At 35.6% G+C, this 15,995-nt stretch overlaps 1 protein-coding gene across 1 annotated transcript; it reads left to right on the top strand.

The window, feature by feature from the left end:
• The first annotated feature begins 12,057 nt into the window (after positions 1-12,057).
• Positions 12,058-14,724, top strand: LOC111409395 (subtilisin-like protease SBT1.9). Its single transcript, XM_023039447.1, has 2 exons — positions 12,058-12,354; positions 12,611-14,724. The coding sequence occupies exons 1-2, from the start codon at positions 12,162-12,164 to the stop codon at positions 14,722-14,724; spliced, it is 2,307 nt and encodes a 768-aa protein (XP_022895215.1). The 5' UTR covers positions 12,058-12,161.
• Positions 14,725-15,995: the final 1,271 nt, after the last annotated feature.

Raw genomic sequence — 15,995 nt, 5'->3', positions numbered from 1 at the left:
ATTATTACTAGTGTGTCCACAATTTGCACAATGGCATTGGTTTGGCATTGATGCAAAGTGAGTGGTAAAATTTATGTTGATGGCTGATGAACTCTCGAGAAAGCCAAACATGGGGATTGTACAATAACTTCAGAAAGGTTGCTTGAAATGAGCCGATTTAGAGTTCTTTACACTTGTTGATTTTAAGTGTGTATGCCTTTTAATTTTTATGGAGAAGTATGATAATGTCTCTGTCTTGAGAATTGTGGCTGTAACAGAAAATGTTCACCAGAATTGTCAAATGTGTCAAAGACAGTGCAAAAGAAGGGAGTGTGGTAGGAATATTATTCAATTTGAGAAGACATGGAGGATGAATGAACAATTCAAAATCAAGATTGAGATTGAGATTTTGAATTAGTATTGTGCACTTAAAATAAGATGGTGTTTATCTATCCCAAGTAGAATAGAATTCTTCGTTTCATATTTGTAATGAGACTTATAAATTCCTCATCAAACAGAAATCCAAAGGCTATTCTTTGTGACCCAACATATAATTGTTTTCACTTAATGCTTTCTTTATTTTAGGGTTGAGATAGTCATAGACTATCTTGGAGAGAGATTTGTGGTCATATGTAATCTCATTCGATCCGGTATTAATATTTTGGGGAGTTCTTGGGGTTTTGGGTATGTGAGAGATTATGTATGATTGTACAATTCTTTCATATAGTGGAAAATCCGTCTTTGACTTTTCGCAATTTTTCTTCCATAGAATCTTTGTGTTGTTATTCTCCTTATATTGTATATTTTTCGACTTCTAAATAAATTCTTTGAAAAAGTATCCCGTGGACAATTGAGGAATTTGTCTCAATTCTCAACACATCAAAGATATAATCCATGTGTGTTAGGGAAGAAGAGGATGCATTGCGAGGCAGTTATTAGATTGTTGGCCACCCGATAGTTCGGGTTGTTTTGGTAAATAGAACTAGTTTAGATGCAGGGTCTTAATTAATGAATATATAGAGCTAATTTAGAGTATATAAGATGTAAGAAAGACGAAGAAGAAATGATCATCGCATTATTTTTTGAATCTACAACTGTTAATTTCTGCATAATCTGCAATAACTATAATTATAGCTGTTGTTGATTATCAACAGAATGCAACTTGAAAATTGGGTTTAAGGATATTACTTCATACTGATTTTTCTATAATTGGTGGACTATAGTCAGTTCATGCTTTGACCTAACTTCTCACAGTTATTGCAAAGGGTCACAGAAGACGTGCCTCCTCTTGGTTATTTATTTATTTATTCTTTTGACTCTGAGACTGTGTTAAGGAACAGAATATAGAAATAAAGATATTAACAACTATATTTTCAAATTTAAGTAAAGAAGCTAAATTACAATATCCTTTTACATATGTTATGGACTCAACTTGTTGAAATTAAATTAATTATGTAAATGATGGGATGCTACTTGATAGTGTAAAAAGTCTCTTATTACTGCGTTATCTATGGATATATAAAAAAATTTCCTGTTTGGTGTACCTATCCTAATATATTTGCATGTAGCTTTCATTTTTGGCTTCTATAAATAAATGGAAGCCCATTTATAGGAGCCTAAATCCATGTTAATGAGCTTCATTTCCCAACTCAAAATTAATTTAGATATGATAGCAAGGACTATCAAAGCAATGATAATCACAATAATGTTCCTCAACTAAAGGTGCACCTACTCTTACTAGAAGTTGAGTCTAGTCTAGTCTCTATTGGGTCTAGTTTCAATCTTGAACTAATTTACAATATAGGCCAGAAGAGTGAGATTCAGAAAATCCGATTTTCTGTCTTAAGAACTTTGTTCCCTTTTACATTAGTTTTCCTCTATATTTCAGAGAAGAGTATATAATTATATACATCTAGTTGCTATTTGGAAAAAATGCTTGTGTCCTATATTCAATCCAAATCATACCGTAGATGAAAAACCCACAACCACCAAGGTAATACCGGGCTCGGTTCACTACCAAGATCAACACACAATTTGAACAATACCAAACACCTCCAATCGGATTTCTTCCCCTTTCACGGTTGCTAGTCAATGCCCACAAAGTGACCGCAAAGGATAGCAAATAATCTCACATAGATCAACCACAAAAGTAGCAAACCAAGAATGAACCGAGAGATGGAGAAGAAGAAAGAAGGCGGCAAAGTCACGCACTATAGGCAGCAAAGGAGAGACAGTCCATTTAACCAAAAGGGCTACCAGAATAAGGTAAGTTAGGTGAGGTCAAGGTAGTGGACCAAGAGGCCCAACACAAAAGAATAGTGGGCCAATAAAATGGGTCTCATTGCTAAGCCATCCAAGTGAATGGGTCGGGCCACAAGCAACTCTACTAAATTAGGTCTCTTCGAATGGTCCATCCCAATTGGAGTTTGGTCGTTCATTTTGTGGTCAATATATCGTTCAATCATTTAGTCTAAGCCAATTGAAATTATAATTGAGTAAACATCACAGCTTGAGGAAGTCATCTGACAACAAATTGCATAACAAATCTCCACCTTGATGTCAAAGGATCAGCAAAGAAAATATTTACACCTGTTAGCAATAATTCCAATATAAGAGAACGATAAAATTGGAAATTAATACCTTCACTGATATTTATAAGGTTCTTGCAGCTTCTAAACTTTACCAAGGGTAGCATCTTTGTGCCCATATCTGAAGGATTGTATTGTGTATGTATCTTTTCAAGTCTTACACTTCTTGTGACACGATATCTCTAATGAAATGTAGTCTAACATCAATATGCTCGGCGCATTCGTGAAAAATAGGATTTTTGCATAGATGTATAGAAGACTGACTATCGGAATATACTACCACATAATCATTCAAGATACACTGTTCATGAAGTAAACCTCTAAGTCACACAGCCTCTTTAATGGCTTTAGTAGTAGCAATATATTCTGACTTTGTCGTGGAAGTGCAACAATATGTTGTAACTATGATTTTCAACTAACACAAGAATTAGATAGGATAAACACATAAGAGGAGGTTGATTTCCTATCATCCCAATTCCCCACAAAGTTCACATCTACGAAACCTTTCAATTTCACTCATTTTTTGCTAGCATCAAACTTTAGACCTACATTACTAATTCCCTTTAGGTACCTTAGCAGTCACTTTAAGGTTTCCCAATGCTCGAGACTTGGATTTGACATGTACCTAATAAGGGTACTAACGGCAAAGGCCAAATCCAGTCTAGTACAAATCATCAAATATATAATAGAACTAATCATATTAGAATATGGAATCCTATTCATGTACTCTACTTCACATTCATTGCATGGAGCCTGATCTTTAGATAATGTAAAGTGATTAGCTAAGGATGACGTGACAGGTTTGCAATCATTCATATCAAATCTTTCCCAACACCTTTGAAATATAAGGAGACTGATGTAAAAACAATGCAGAATTTGACCTATCTCTTTCGATTTCCATGCTTAAGATTCTATTAGCTTTACCTAGGTCCTTCATGTCAAACCACTTAACTTTGTTTTTATGTTATTTATCCACTTAGGTGATAAACCAATCAAAAGCATATCATCCACATAGAGCAGTAAAACAACAGTTATTTTCAGTCTCGTGATATTGAAAGTACAAGCAATGGTCAAACTTACTTCTTTGAAACCCTATAGTGAGTACAAAAGTCGAATCTTTTATACCACTGTGTAGGTGACTATTTTAAGCAGTATAAGGACCTTTTGAGGAAAAACACATGATCTAGTTTTAGTTCATCTTTAAAACCTTTTGGTTGATTAATAAAGATTTGTTCGTCAAGTTCACAATGTAAAAATGCAGTTTTTATATCAAGTTATTCAAGTTCCTAGTCAAAATGCGCAACCAATGCAAGCATGACCCTAATAGTAGTGTACTTAACAATTAGTGAAAAAAAATCTCATATTAATCAACACCCTCCTTCTGTGTGTAATCCTCAGCTACTAACCTAGCTTTAAATCTTAAAGGTTCTGAGGGATTAGTATTTTCTTTAACTTTAAAAACCTACTTACAATCAACAATGGATTTATTCTTAAGTCTAGGTACTAGCTCCCAACTTTGATTCTTCTCTAAAAAAACTCATCTCCTCTCTTATTGCCTTAAACCACTTTTCAGATTGTTCACTCTTCATCACTTCCTAAAAGGTCTTTGACTCTCTATCAGCTAGTTCATCATAACTAGCGTTGGCGAAAGCTAACTCAGATTCATATTTGAATCTCTTAGGTTTTCTCGTTTATCTTCTCTTTCTATCCCTAACTAAATTTTAGTTTGCTAGGGGATTTTCTTCCTCAGGATTCTCCTCAATCGATACTTCATGTCTATTCTCCACTTCGGGTTCCTGAACCCAAGTCTCCACCTCATTTAGAGTAATAGGAACAGATGCGCTAAGTTTTCCTAACTCCACCTTAAATCGATCTCTCTCTTTTCACTTGGTTCTGTTTTACTCACAGGTTCAGGTTCACCCTTAAGGTAAGGCATCTCACCCTCGTTAAACGTAATATCTTTTCTCACGATAATCTTAACTCCCATTTGGCTTCTATTCCACAACCTATAACCTTTAACACCATCGGGATATCCTAAAAAGACACTTTCTAACTCTAGGTTCAAGCTTCCCCCACTCAGATGAAAAAAATGCAGCACGGCCAAAAGTCCTAAGAATAAAGTAATCACTTAGTTTATTAGACCACTTTTCATGAGAAGTGTCACCATTTAGAGTAGCAGATGGAGTCAAATTAATCAAATAACAGGCAGTCATAACAGCTTCATCCCAAAATGATTTTTGGGACACCAAAACTTAACATCATGCAACGTACTTTATCTAGTATGATTCTATTCATCCTTTCAGTTACCCCGTTTTGTTGAAAAATGTAAGGAACAGTGTTATGCCTTGTTATTCCATTTTTTTTTTGTACATATGTCAAATTCAGTATTACAAAACTCTAGCAATTATCTGTTCTCAAGAATTTAATCTATTTGCCAATTTATTTATTTTTACTTGTCTTTTTCAGTTATTAAAGTTGTGGAAAGAATCAGATTTATCCTTTAAAAGATAAACCCACACTTTCCTCATATGGTCATCAATAATAGACAAGAAATACCTATTGTCACTCGAAACGGGATTCCTAGCAAAACCTCACAGATCTGAATGTATATATTCAAGCATGCCTTTAACTTTGTGAACACTAGTGAAGAAAGAAGTTATATGATGTTTACTAAGCACACAGTGATTACAGAATGATAAATCAAACACACCATCATTACCAAATGTACCTTTTCATTAAGAAGCTTGAATCCCTTAATGCCTACGTGTGCAAACCTATTATACCATGTATGTGTGTGCACAACCTTGGTAGAAAAAATAGAGGAGTTTAAACCTCTAATTACTTCTCCAGTGGCGATATAAATGTCATTTTTCTTAGCTTCCTTAATGGAAACTAGTGTACCTTAATCATCTTCAATTTCCAATTTTACCGGTGAAGTCATTTTTTTCAAGTCTTCCTATTGAAATTAAGTTCCTAGACAGTTTAGGAATATATCTAACGTCTTTCAAGGTATACACAAAGCCAACTCAAACTTTATATTAATGTCACCAATTCCAGCAATAGTATAGGCAAAATTATCACATAGCACAACATGCTCAGTATTAGATTTATACATGTTTTCAAACCAATTCTTTTCAAATGTTACATGAAAGCATGCACCAAAATCAAGTATCTACTCATGCATGTGAAAATTAGTAGTTAGATTTAGTTCTACAATATAAGCAATAGGACTCGTAATCATGTAAACTTTACCATCATCTACATCAGGGGCAAAAGACAACACATTCACCTCGTCTATTTCTTTGACCTTTAGCTTACCCTTCTCTTCATAGCAATCCTTTATTAAATGCCATGTGTTTCCATAGCCATAAAATTTTCTAACTTTCGTTCTAGACTTTGATCCAGACCTACCCTTGCCCTCTTTTCCCTCAATTACTACTTGACTTGCCACTATTTTGGTATCCATCACGACTATTTTGTCTAAACTGAGTTCTACCTAGCATCATATTTATCTCTCCGCTTTTATTATTATGGTTTTCAGCTATAATTTCTATCACCTTACTTTTAAGTGAATCAATGACAATTTCAGGCATCAAAGTGTCCCTACTATACTTAATTGCATTTTTAACTTCTTTATACATGCCAGGAATAGAGTAAGCAAAATTATGGCCTTGTAGCACTGTCTCTTTACACTTAACAATATCTTGAACTAACTTGTTAAACACGTCTAATTTATCATCAAGATCATTTGAAGGATCCATTTTAAAGTTGAAGAAACGCTCAAGTAAGTAATATTTGTCTGGGATAGATTTGAGCAAATGCAAGTCTTCCAATTTTTTCCAAAGTTCTTTGGTGACTTTTAGTTTACCCACCTTTTTTAAAACAACGTCGAACTAGTGTAAAATGATTGAGATATAAACAAACTCATCGGCTTCTTCTTTTTGTTCTTTTGAAAAATCAACTGAAAAATTAATTTCAATGGCTTTTGAAATTTTTTATTGGACTAAAATACCCTTCATTTTTTGTTGCTAGATTGAAAAATAACTTTTTCCATTAAAAATCTCCAAATCGACTTTGTAAGTTGTCATTTTCACAAACAACCAAAAGTGCACAAATCATAGCCAAACCATACAAAATAGTCCTAGGGTCATAGACAATATACTTCGTTCTAAATTCTCAAGGTTTCATAATACTCATGGTCTTAGATCAGGGAAAAATTCGAACGGGTAAGGTCTCTATATTCTAACGAAATTAACAACGCAGCAAAATTGATAATGTAACAAAATAGATATGTCCAATCAAAAGAGATTTCACAACAATTATAGCATAAAGGACAATAAGCTAATTTATCAAAAGCAAGTACTCAATCGAAAAATTAAGAACGAGTAATTCTAATTTCTAGCATAAGTAATGTTACCCCTTCACTTTAACCACAATCCTTTTGTCACCCTACATGGTGACACGCTAATACTAGAAATTAAACAGGTTAAGCCAATTTACCAGAGTAGACATATTTGAGTTCGTGAAATCGAGAGATGCGAATCTGCTACTTTAGGGCCACAACTATTTGCCCTAAAGATTCAACAAATATATTTCAATGCAACTTTCCAATCGATTGCAGAACAAGCGTTTAGGGGCAAAATTGTCCAAGTTTTCATGCTTGACTTGAAACATTGAACAAATGATATCAGTACTTTCAAGAGATCGAAATAAATATCATGCCTAAAAAAAGCTCATCGGAAAGTTGCTACATGCGTAGCCGTCGCCACCGTCATGCGCCCCACCACCGGAGGTGCCTCACTCTGCTAAGTATGGGTTTGGTCTCCGTTCGTCCAATGGAGGTCTTGTTTGGCCTGAATTTGGAATTTTCGGATTCTGATTCAAAAGGGAAATCGTGTCTCCTTCGCGATTTTGGCCAATTTTTCAACCTCCAAGCTCTGATACCAGATGTAGATGAAAAACCTACAGCCACCAAGGTAATATCCAGCTCAATTCACCATCAAGATCAACACCACAATTCAAACAAAACCAAACACCTCCAATTGGATTTCTTCCCCTTTCACGGTTGCTAGTCAATGCCCACAAAGAGACTACAAAGGATATCAAATAATCTCACAAGGATCAACCACAAAGGTAGCAAACTGAGAGATGGATAAGAATAAATAAGGTAGCAAAGTCATGCACTGTAGGCAGCAAAAGAGAGACCGTCCATTTAACCAAAGGGGCTACCAAAATAAGGTAAGTTAGGTTAGGTTAAGGTAGTGGCACAAGAGGCCCAACAAAAAAGAATAGTAGGCGAATAAAATAGGTCTCATTGCTAAGCCATCCAAGTGAATTGGTCGGGCTACAAACAACTCTACTAAATTGGATCGCTTTGAGTGGCCCATCCAAATTGAAGTTTGGTCGTTCATTTTGTGGCATCAATATATTGTTCAGTCATTTAGTCTAAGCAGACTAAAATTATAATCGAGTTAATATCACGGCCCGAAGAGGTCGTTTGACAATAAATTAACTAACAATTTCCCAACTCAAAATTAATTTAGATGATGATAGTGAGGACTATCAGAGCAGCAATAATCACAATAATGTTCCTCAACTAAAGGTGCGCCTACTGTTACTAGAAGTTCATTCGGTCTAGTCTAGTCTCTATCGGGTCCAGTTTCAATCCTGAACTAATTTACAACATAGGCCGGAAGAGACAGGTTCAGAAAATCCGATTTCCTGTCTTAAGAACTTTGTTCCCTTTTAAATTAGTTTTCCTCTATATTTCAGAGAAGAGTACGTAATCCAGTTGCTATTTGGGAAAAATGCTTGTATCCCATATTCAATCCGGATCATACTGCTTAATAAATATGAAATTTAGACAAATTTTCGATATATAACATAAAAGTACTTATAATTAAATTAGAAACCAGTTCGGCAAATTTTAAGTACTTACAATTGCTTAATATCTTGTTCTTATAAACATTCGACACAATACACGGTATGTCTAGTTGTTGGAATTTTGCCTTACAAAATCGTTTTACAATGGACAAAAATAGAACGACATGTACAAAAACATAAGAACACAAAAATTGTTCATCCAATGCAACAAACGTCTAATCTGGGGACTCAAAGATCATCTGGTTCACTATTTACAATAATAGTCTTCTAGAGAGAGTACAAAATACACGGAACCAAAATCAGAAAATGATTTTGTCTAAGAACTACAAAAAGCACAGCACTAAAGCACAAAGGTTCAAGCATCTATTTCTGTACAGAACCACACAATAACAGCCACTATTTCATGCCCAAGTTAGTCTGTTAGTGTAGCAAGACCAATTTCCAGGCAGGGACGGATCCAGAATTGGATCCACGACCGGACTACAAAATTTCAAACCAGGCTACTACGTGGAAAAAAAAATTTTTACACATAAAAAACTGATTTTTTACCAAAAAAAAATAAAAAATACCTTAAAAAAAAATTCTTGGACCTGGGGGAGGGGGGTACAGCCCAGCCCAGCCCCCCCCCCCCCAATATCCGTCTCTGTTTACAGGGATCACGAAGGCCTAACAAAATCTTAGAAGAGTAAACCCAAAAAGGAATTAGAAGAAGAAGAAACGTACGAGTACACAAAGAAACCAGAGAGAAAATCTAACGCCACTCAACAAACCAACCGTCTGCATATCTCATAATATTTGACCAAGGAATTAATCTCAGCCATTGATCAAATCCAACGGCCCATATAAGAGATCAAAACCACCAACCAGAGGTTGCCACATGGACCCTCCAAAAATCCGTTTTAAACGCTTGGACAATTACCAGATTATCCTTAGTATGTCGCACTTGTGACACACAATTCTTCACTAGTAAATTAAATAAAACATGACTAACTAAAACAACAGCTAAATTGTTTCACATGCTTCTATTTTTAATCTTGTCCAATTTCACAATAGTGAATAAAACTTAAAAGGGTTTGGACGTCATATAATTCTTGAACCAACTTATCTGTTGTCTAAACAACGATTATGTACAAAATTAACTATATTTGGCCTAATTTATAGATAACTATACCAATTTAGTTGTTAAGTTTGTTTTTCTTATTTAATATCTATTTTTTTTTAAAAATAATAACTTTTTAACCATAAAATAGAAGCTATTGTCAAAAAATTGATAATCAACTTGTTTCGTTTCGGTTTAATGACACCAAGTAATCCAGACCGTGGAAAAAGACTTTCATGAATATTGAGCACTTCATTTTTGGAGTTATATAAAATTATTGTCATTGTGCAGTTAGTTGGCACATGGTGATGGTAGTTCCTTGTCTTGGCCGTAGCTTCCCCAATCACTATTCGTGGACCAGATTTCGCGCATTCCTCTGTTATTTCACTGACTTGCAGTGAGCTAAGGGAGCGAAACTTTAATGAGGATTTTGTAATTGTCAGTCAAGTAAATAAGAAATAAACACAACCAAGTAAATTTACCTCGTTTTTCATAGCAACTGTATATTTAGGTATACCAATCTACAAAAATATTCTCCCGTCTAGAATGAGAAGTCTTATCTTATCCACTTGAATAGAATCGTACTTACGGTTCTCATATTTGGAGAGAACCGTAAGTAAGGTTCTCCATTCACATCAGTAAGTGGACAGTCCTATCCTGTCCACTGTGTGCAGGAGAACAATTTCGTACCAATCTATTATTGATCGATATATGGTCATCTATTGTGTTCTTGTTTTTATTTATACCTTTACTTTTCTAACTTTAATAGGGGACTAAGGATAAAATATAAAAATTAATATTTTTAACTCCTATAGAATTGTAACTCAATAAATTTTTAACTCTTAGGTTAGGAGTTGTGGACATTCACTAGAATTTCAAAAGCAACATAGATGTGAAACTATACTCGTTTTTAGTTAGAATTAAGTTCAATTCCTATAAAATACTATGACATGAAATTTCATCTTCTACAAATATAGCATTTACAAGATTTTTATGAACATGTTTAGATAAGGTTAGAAACATAATGTTTCTTTGAAGTAATTTTTTATTTTCAACATATTTTGATAAGTTACATTTTTCTTTCAGCTAAAAAGTTCACTTATCTAAATAATCGAAATAAATAATATATTTATTTTTTTCACTTTAACCAATAAAAAAATTATTTATTTACTAGTAATTGAACTTATTTTAAAATATATATACACACACACTTAGAACAACATATTACAAATGATCAAATCATATAATCAAACTAACTCGCAAATTCAGTATGTCATGGAAGAGTTAGTTAAAACTATTATTGCTACATTGACTGAAAAGTTATATGATCCACAAGCTGGTAAATCAGAGGTAGGATCGTTTAACCAAGATGCCAATACTCGAGGCAAAAATAAAGAAACTTCAATTTCTGTTGTAACTGAGCATGGAAGGTGATTTTATGATATTGTTCGAGTAGGTTGACCTTTGACTTGATCCCAAAGAGGTTAACAAAAATCCGGTCCAGAAATTACTTAAAAAAAGATTTAAGTAATACGAGATTGAATGTAGAAATGTATGGTGCTAACAAAGAGAGATTATTCCACCATCCGCTTTCAAGGCATGCAAGTGAGGTAAAAAATATAGAGATACTACATTTCTATTCGAGTATAAGAGACTCTTTTGGATAGATTCATGGAGATTGCAGCGAAGCCGTGGACCTCCCAAATTTTGGATACAATAACAAATTTACGAAATTTCTTTCAAGTAGTGAGTTCAAAAGTGAGCAAGAGCCAAAGAAACATTAGACATACTTTAACGAAGATAGTAACTAGGACAAATGAATTGTAATTTCTTAAGCTATTACATTGTGTTCCCCGTCTCCAAACGAAGTAATGTAATAAAAACTTGGGCATATGCACTAAATCGCAGTAAGAAAGATAGAGACTAGCCCATCTTGCCAGAAAATTTGGAAATCTGAATATGTTGAGTTGAATAAAGTAGACATTTTTGTCTCATAATTGAATAATTGAGTGTAACAAATATATTGCTAATTGTCAAATTCATTTCATTATCCAAACCTGTCTTCGTTTTGTGGACCACCAAATTTTCTAATTCAATTGTGCCCGTGAATTTGGATTCCGCACGCTGATTCATACATCCATTGCCTATTTTGCACTATAGGTTCCTCTTTTTATTTAATTTTTCGTTCCATGATTGGACGGGTGGGGGCTGATTATTGTTGTAAGATTATAGGTCCGCCCACAGCCAACGGTTCTGGCGTTTATAACAATTTAAAATGGTTACGTAACTTATATTTTAGATAAAAAATTTATTCTTCATACAGCTATATTATACCTTATAGACCTTCATGTCTAATGAAATGCCATAACTTGATATTGGAGCATTTAGCACGTTTTCAACTTAATGGGCAAAAAATGGAGAGGTCCATTCTGGGGGTAGGAGTAGGGATAGGGGGTGGGGTGGGGTGAGTGGGTGGGGTCTATATACCGTATTATGGACAAAGTAATTGAGAAGGTGGAGTAAGGATCAAATGTGGAGCTCTCCATTCCCTTTTCTTCTATATATATGTAAACTGGCTTCAGTTAAAAAATATCCCATTTCTTTGCTGAAAAATGGCAATTCATGTCTCTTTGTGTTTGTTTTTCCTCTCTGTCGCATTTCCATATTTTGTGCCAATTTTGGCAGAATCAGACACTTATATTGTCTATATGGACTCATCATCAATGCCCAAAGCCTTTTCTAGCCACCATAAGTGGTACTTGACCACTCTTGCCTCCATATCAAATAGTATTGAAACCAGTACAGATTTCGTGTCGTCTTCTAAGCTTGTCTATGCTTACACTAATGTTATGAATGGTTTTAGTGCAACTCTTTCACCTTCTGAGCTTGAATCCTTGAGAAATTCCCCGGGCTATGTTTCTTCAGTTAAGGATACGAGTGTTAAAGTTGACACCACTCATTCATACCAATTTCTCGGCCTGAATTCCAACCAAGGGGCATGGCCTGATTCAGACTATGGAAAAGATGTCATAATTGGGGTGGTGTATTGAAACCAGTACAGATTTCGTGTCGTCTTCTAAGCTTGTCTATGCTTACACTAATGTTATGAATGGTTTTAGTGCAACTCTCTCACCTTCTGAGCTTGAATCTCTGAGAAATTCTCCGGGCTATGTTTCTTCAGTTAAGGATACGAGTGTTAAAGTTGACACCACTCATTCATACCAATTTCTCGGCCTGAATTCCAACCAAGGGGCATGGCCTGATTCAGACTATGGAAAAGATGTCATAATTGGGGTGGTTGATACCGGAGTTTGGCCTGAGAGCAAAAGCTATAGAGACGATGGAATGACTGAAATTCCATCAAGATGGAAAGGGGAATGTGAAAGTGGGACTCAGTTTAATTCCTCCATGTGCAATAAAAAGCTTATTGGAGCAAGATACTTCAATAAAGGCCTACTAGCAAAATATCCCAACTTGACCATCGCTGTGAATTCTGCACGAGATACTGACGGGCATGGGACTCACACTTCATCAACTGCTGCTGGAAATTTTGTTGAGGCTGCATCATTCTTTGGCTATGCCTCGGGGACATCACGAGGCATGGCTCCTAATGCTCGAATTGCCATGTACAAGGCCTTATGGGACGAAGGTGTTTATTTATCTGACATTCTGGCTGCAATTGATCAGGCGATCATGGATGGGGTGGATGTATTATCCTTATCATTGGGAATAGATGGTCTTCCTCTCTATGCAGATCCCATTGCCATAGCTACTTTTGCAGCCATGGAAAAGGAAATATTTGTTTCCACCTCATCAGGAAATGAGGGGCCATACATTGGAACTTTGCACAATGGAACACCTTGGGTCCTCAATGTTGCTGCTGGAACAGTTGATCGTGAATTTGGGGCCAATTTGACGCTTGGAAATGGAATCTCAATCGCAGGTTTGTCTCTCTACCCAGGAAACTTTTCTTCATCTGATGCATTCCCAATTGCATTCGTGGATTGCGAAAATGAGAAGGAATTGAAGGAAATTGGGAACAAGATTGTAGTGTGTCTTGACACCAAGGATAAGCTGAATGAACAATTTTACTCTGTGGGTAATGCAAAAGTCATTGGTGGGTTCTTCATAACAAACAACACCGATTTAGAGTTCTTAACCGGAAGCAGATTTCCAGCAGCCTTTTTCAATCTTGACGAAGGCCAAAAAATTTTGGACTACATCAAGAAAGAGTCCGATCCAAAAGGGAGGGTTCAGTTTGAACAGACTCGACTGGGGATTAAATCAGCTCCAAAAGTGACGAGCTATAGCTCAAGAGGACCATCACCAAGCTGTCCATTTATCTTGAAGCCTGATATCATGGCTCCGGGCGCTCAAATTTTGGCTTCATGGCCTCAAAAATCTCCGGTGACAGATTTGAGTTCAGGCCAACTCTTCAATATGTTCAATATTATATCCGGAACATCAATGGCATGTCCACATGCCGCTGGAGTGGCAGCCCTACTGAAAGGAGTGCACCCCGATTGGAGTCCTGCAGCCATTCGATCAGCAATGATGACCACTGCTGATGTATTTGACAACACGAAAAATCCAATCCAGGATATTGGATATAATAATAAACCCGCCACTCCTCTTGCTATGGGAGCTGGCCATATCAATCCTAACAAAGCTTTAGACCCTGGACTTGTATATGATGCAAATGTGGAAGACTATATTAATCTTCTTTGTGCATTAAATCTCACCTCGAAACAGATACAAACCATCACAAGGTCGCCTTCTTATAATTGCTCGAATCCATCACTCGACCTGAATTATCCATCTTTCATTGCCTACTTCAACATAAACGACACCAACTCCAATGCTGAGACAGTACATTACTTTCAAAGAACAGTTACTAACATTGGAGATGGAACATCAACCTACATCGCAAAATTGACACCAATGGATGGATTAAAAGTTAGTGTAGAGCCCGAAAAATTGGTATTCAGCAAGAAGTACGAGAAAAAAAGCTACAAGCTCACAATACAAGGTTCAAAACTCTTGCGGGATACATTGATTTACGGGTCATTGACTTGGGTTCAGACAGATGGCTGTTGGAATACCAAGCATTTAGCTTTGCTAATTTTATTGTGGACGCAAAAAAAAATAAAAAATGCTCCGTACTGTGCGGAGTAACTCCGCATTTTGTGGGAGCAAAGTGCGGCACACTCCGCACAAAGTGTGTGGAGTTACTCCGCACAGTGGGGAGCAACTGTTGCTCTGCACTTTACTCACTCAACACTGTGCGGAGTAAATATGCTATTTTTTAAAGCACCCTACTTGATTAACAAGAAATTATTTAGGACAACGACAATTTTTTTTCTTTCCAAGTTTCACACTAACAAAGATAAGAAACTCTCATTTTCAAGTTTCACACTTGTATAAATTCTGTGAAAGAAACTCTGGGCTTGACTTTTGGCTATATTTGAGAATTAATTTTCTTGTCAGTTTCAAAACCATCAATCTTTACTTGAGTTTGACGAGGGTCTCAGCTTCTGCAATGAAATTTCCAAGTCATTACCTTTATTCTTTATTTATTTTCATTTTCTCTTTGTGTTTGTTCGAAATTCTTGAAAAGAACCCAAAACATTCCCGGAAAATTGAGATATATACATGTAATTAGAATCCTTAAATAAAAAAAAATAAAAAATAAACCTCAGCAACTCTGCACAGTGAAGAGCAAGTGCAAAGTTGTTCCGCACTTTGCTCACTCCGCACAGTGTGGAGCAAATTTATTTATTTATTTTTTTTAGCACCCTACCTGATTAACATGAAATTGTTTAGGACAAGAACAAATTTTTTCTCTCCAAGTTTCACACTAACAAAGGTAAGAAACTCTCATTTCCAAGTTTCACGCTTGTATGAATTCTGTGAAAGAAACTTTGGCTTGACTTTTGACTATATTTGAGAATGAATTTTCTTGTTGGTTTCGAAATCATCAATCTTTAGTTGAGTTTGACGAGGGTCTCAGCTTCTACAATGAAATTTCCAAGCCATTACTTATTTTCTTTACTTATTTTTATTTTCTCTCTGTGCATGATGTCATTTTTTTCTCATTTTGTTTATGGTCGGACAAATGTTCTTCCATGCATCATGTCATTAGTATTAAAAATAATAATAATAACATTAGTATATATAAACTGCCATGAGTGTAAAAAATAATAATAATAATTCTCCGCACAGTGCGGAAAGATGGCAAATCACGTGCGGAAAGTTGACAAACTCTCCGTATAGTGCGGAAAGATGGCAAACCATGTGTGGAGAGTTGCGGAGTAAATAAAAAAAAAACTCTCCGTACAGTACGGAGTAAAAAAAAAAAAAAAAGCTCTCCTCACGATGCGAAGAGATGGCAAATCATGTGAAAAATTATTGTCTTAGGGGGATCTTAGTTTGGTAAATTGACGTTA

The sequence above is a fragment of the Olea europaea genome, chromosome 14 (assembly GCF_002742605.1).
Source record: "Olea europaea var. sylvestris chromosome 14, O_europaea_v1, whole genome shotgun sequence".
Classification (NCBI taxonomy): Eukaryota; Viridiplantae; Streptophyta; class Magnoliopsida; order Lamiales; family Oleaceae; genus Olea; species Olea europaea.
This window is presented reverse-complemented; position numbering and strand designations above follow the sequence as displayed.

What these genes read in the sequence shown, in the direction of transcription:
- LOC111409395 (XM_023039447.1), top strand. Translation starts at nt 12,162, where the DNA reads ATGGCAATTCATGTCTCTTTGTGTTTGTTTTTCCTCTCTGTCGCATTT. An exon ending in TAGTATTGAAACCAGTACAG is followed by an intron (nt 12,355 to 12,610) that starts ATTTCGTGTCGT and finishes AAACCAGTACAG; the next exon opens with ATTTCGTGTCGTCTTCTAAG.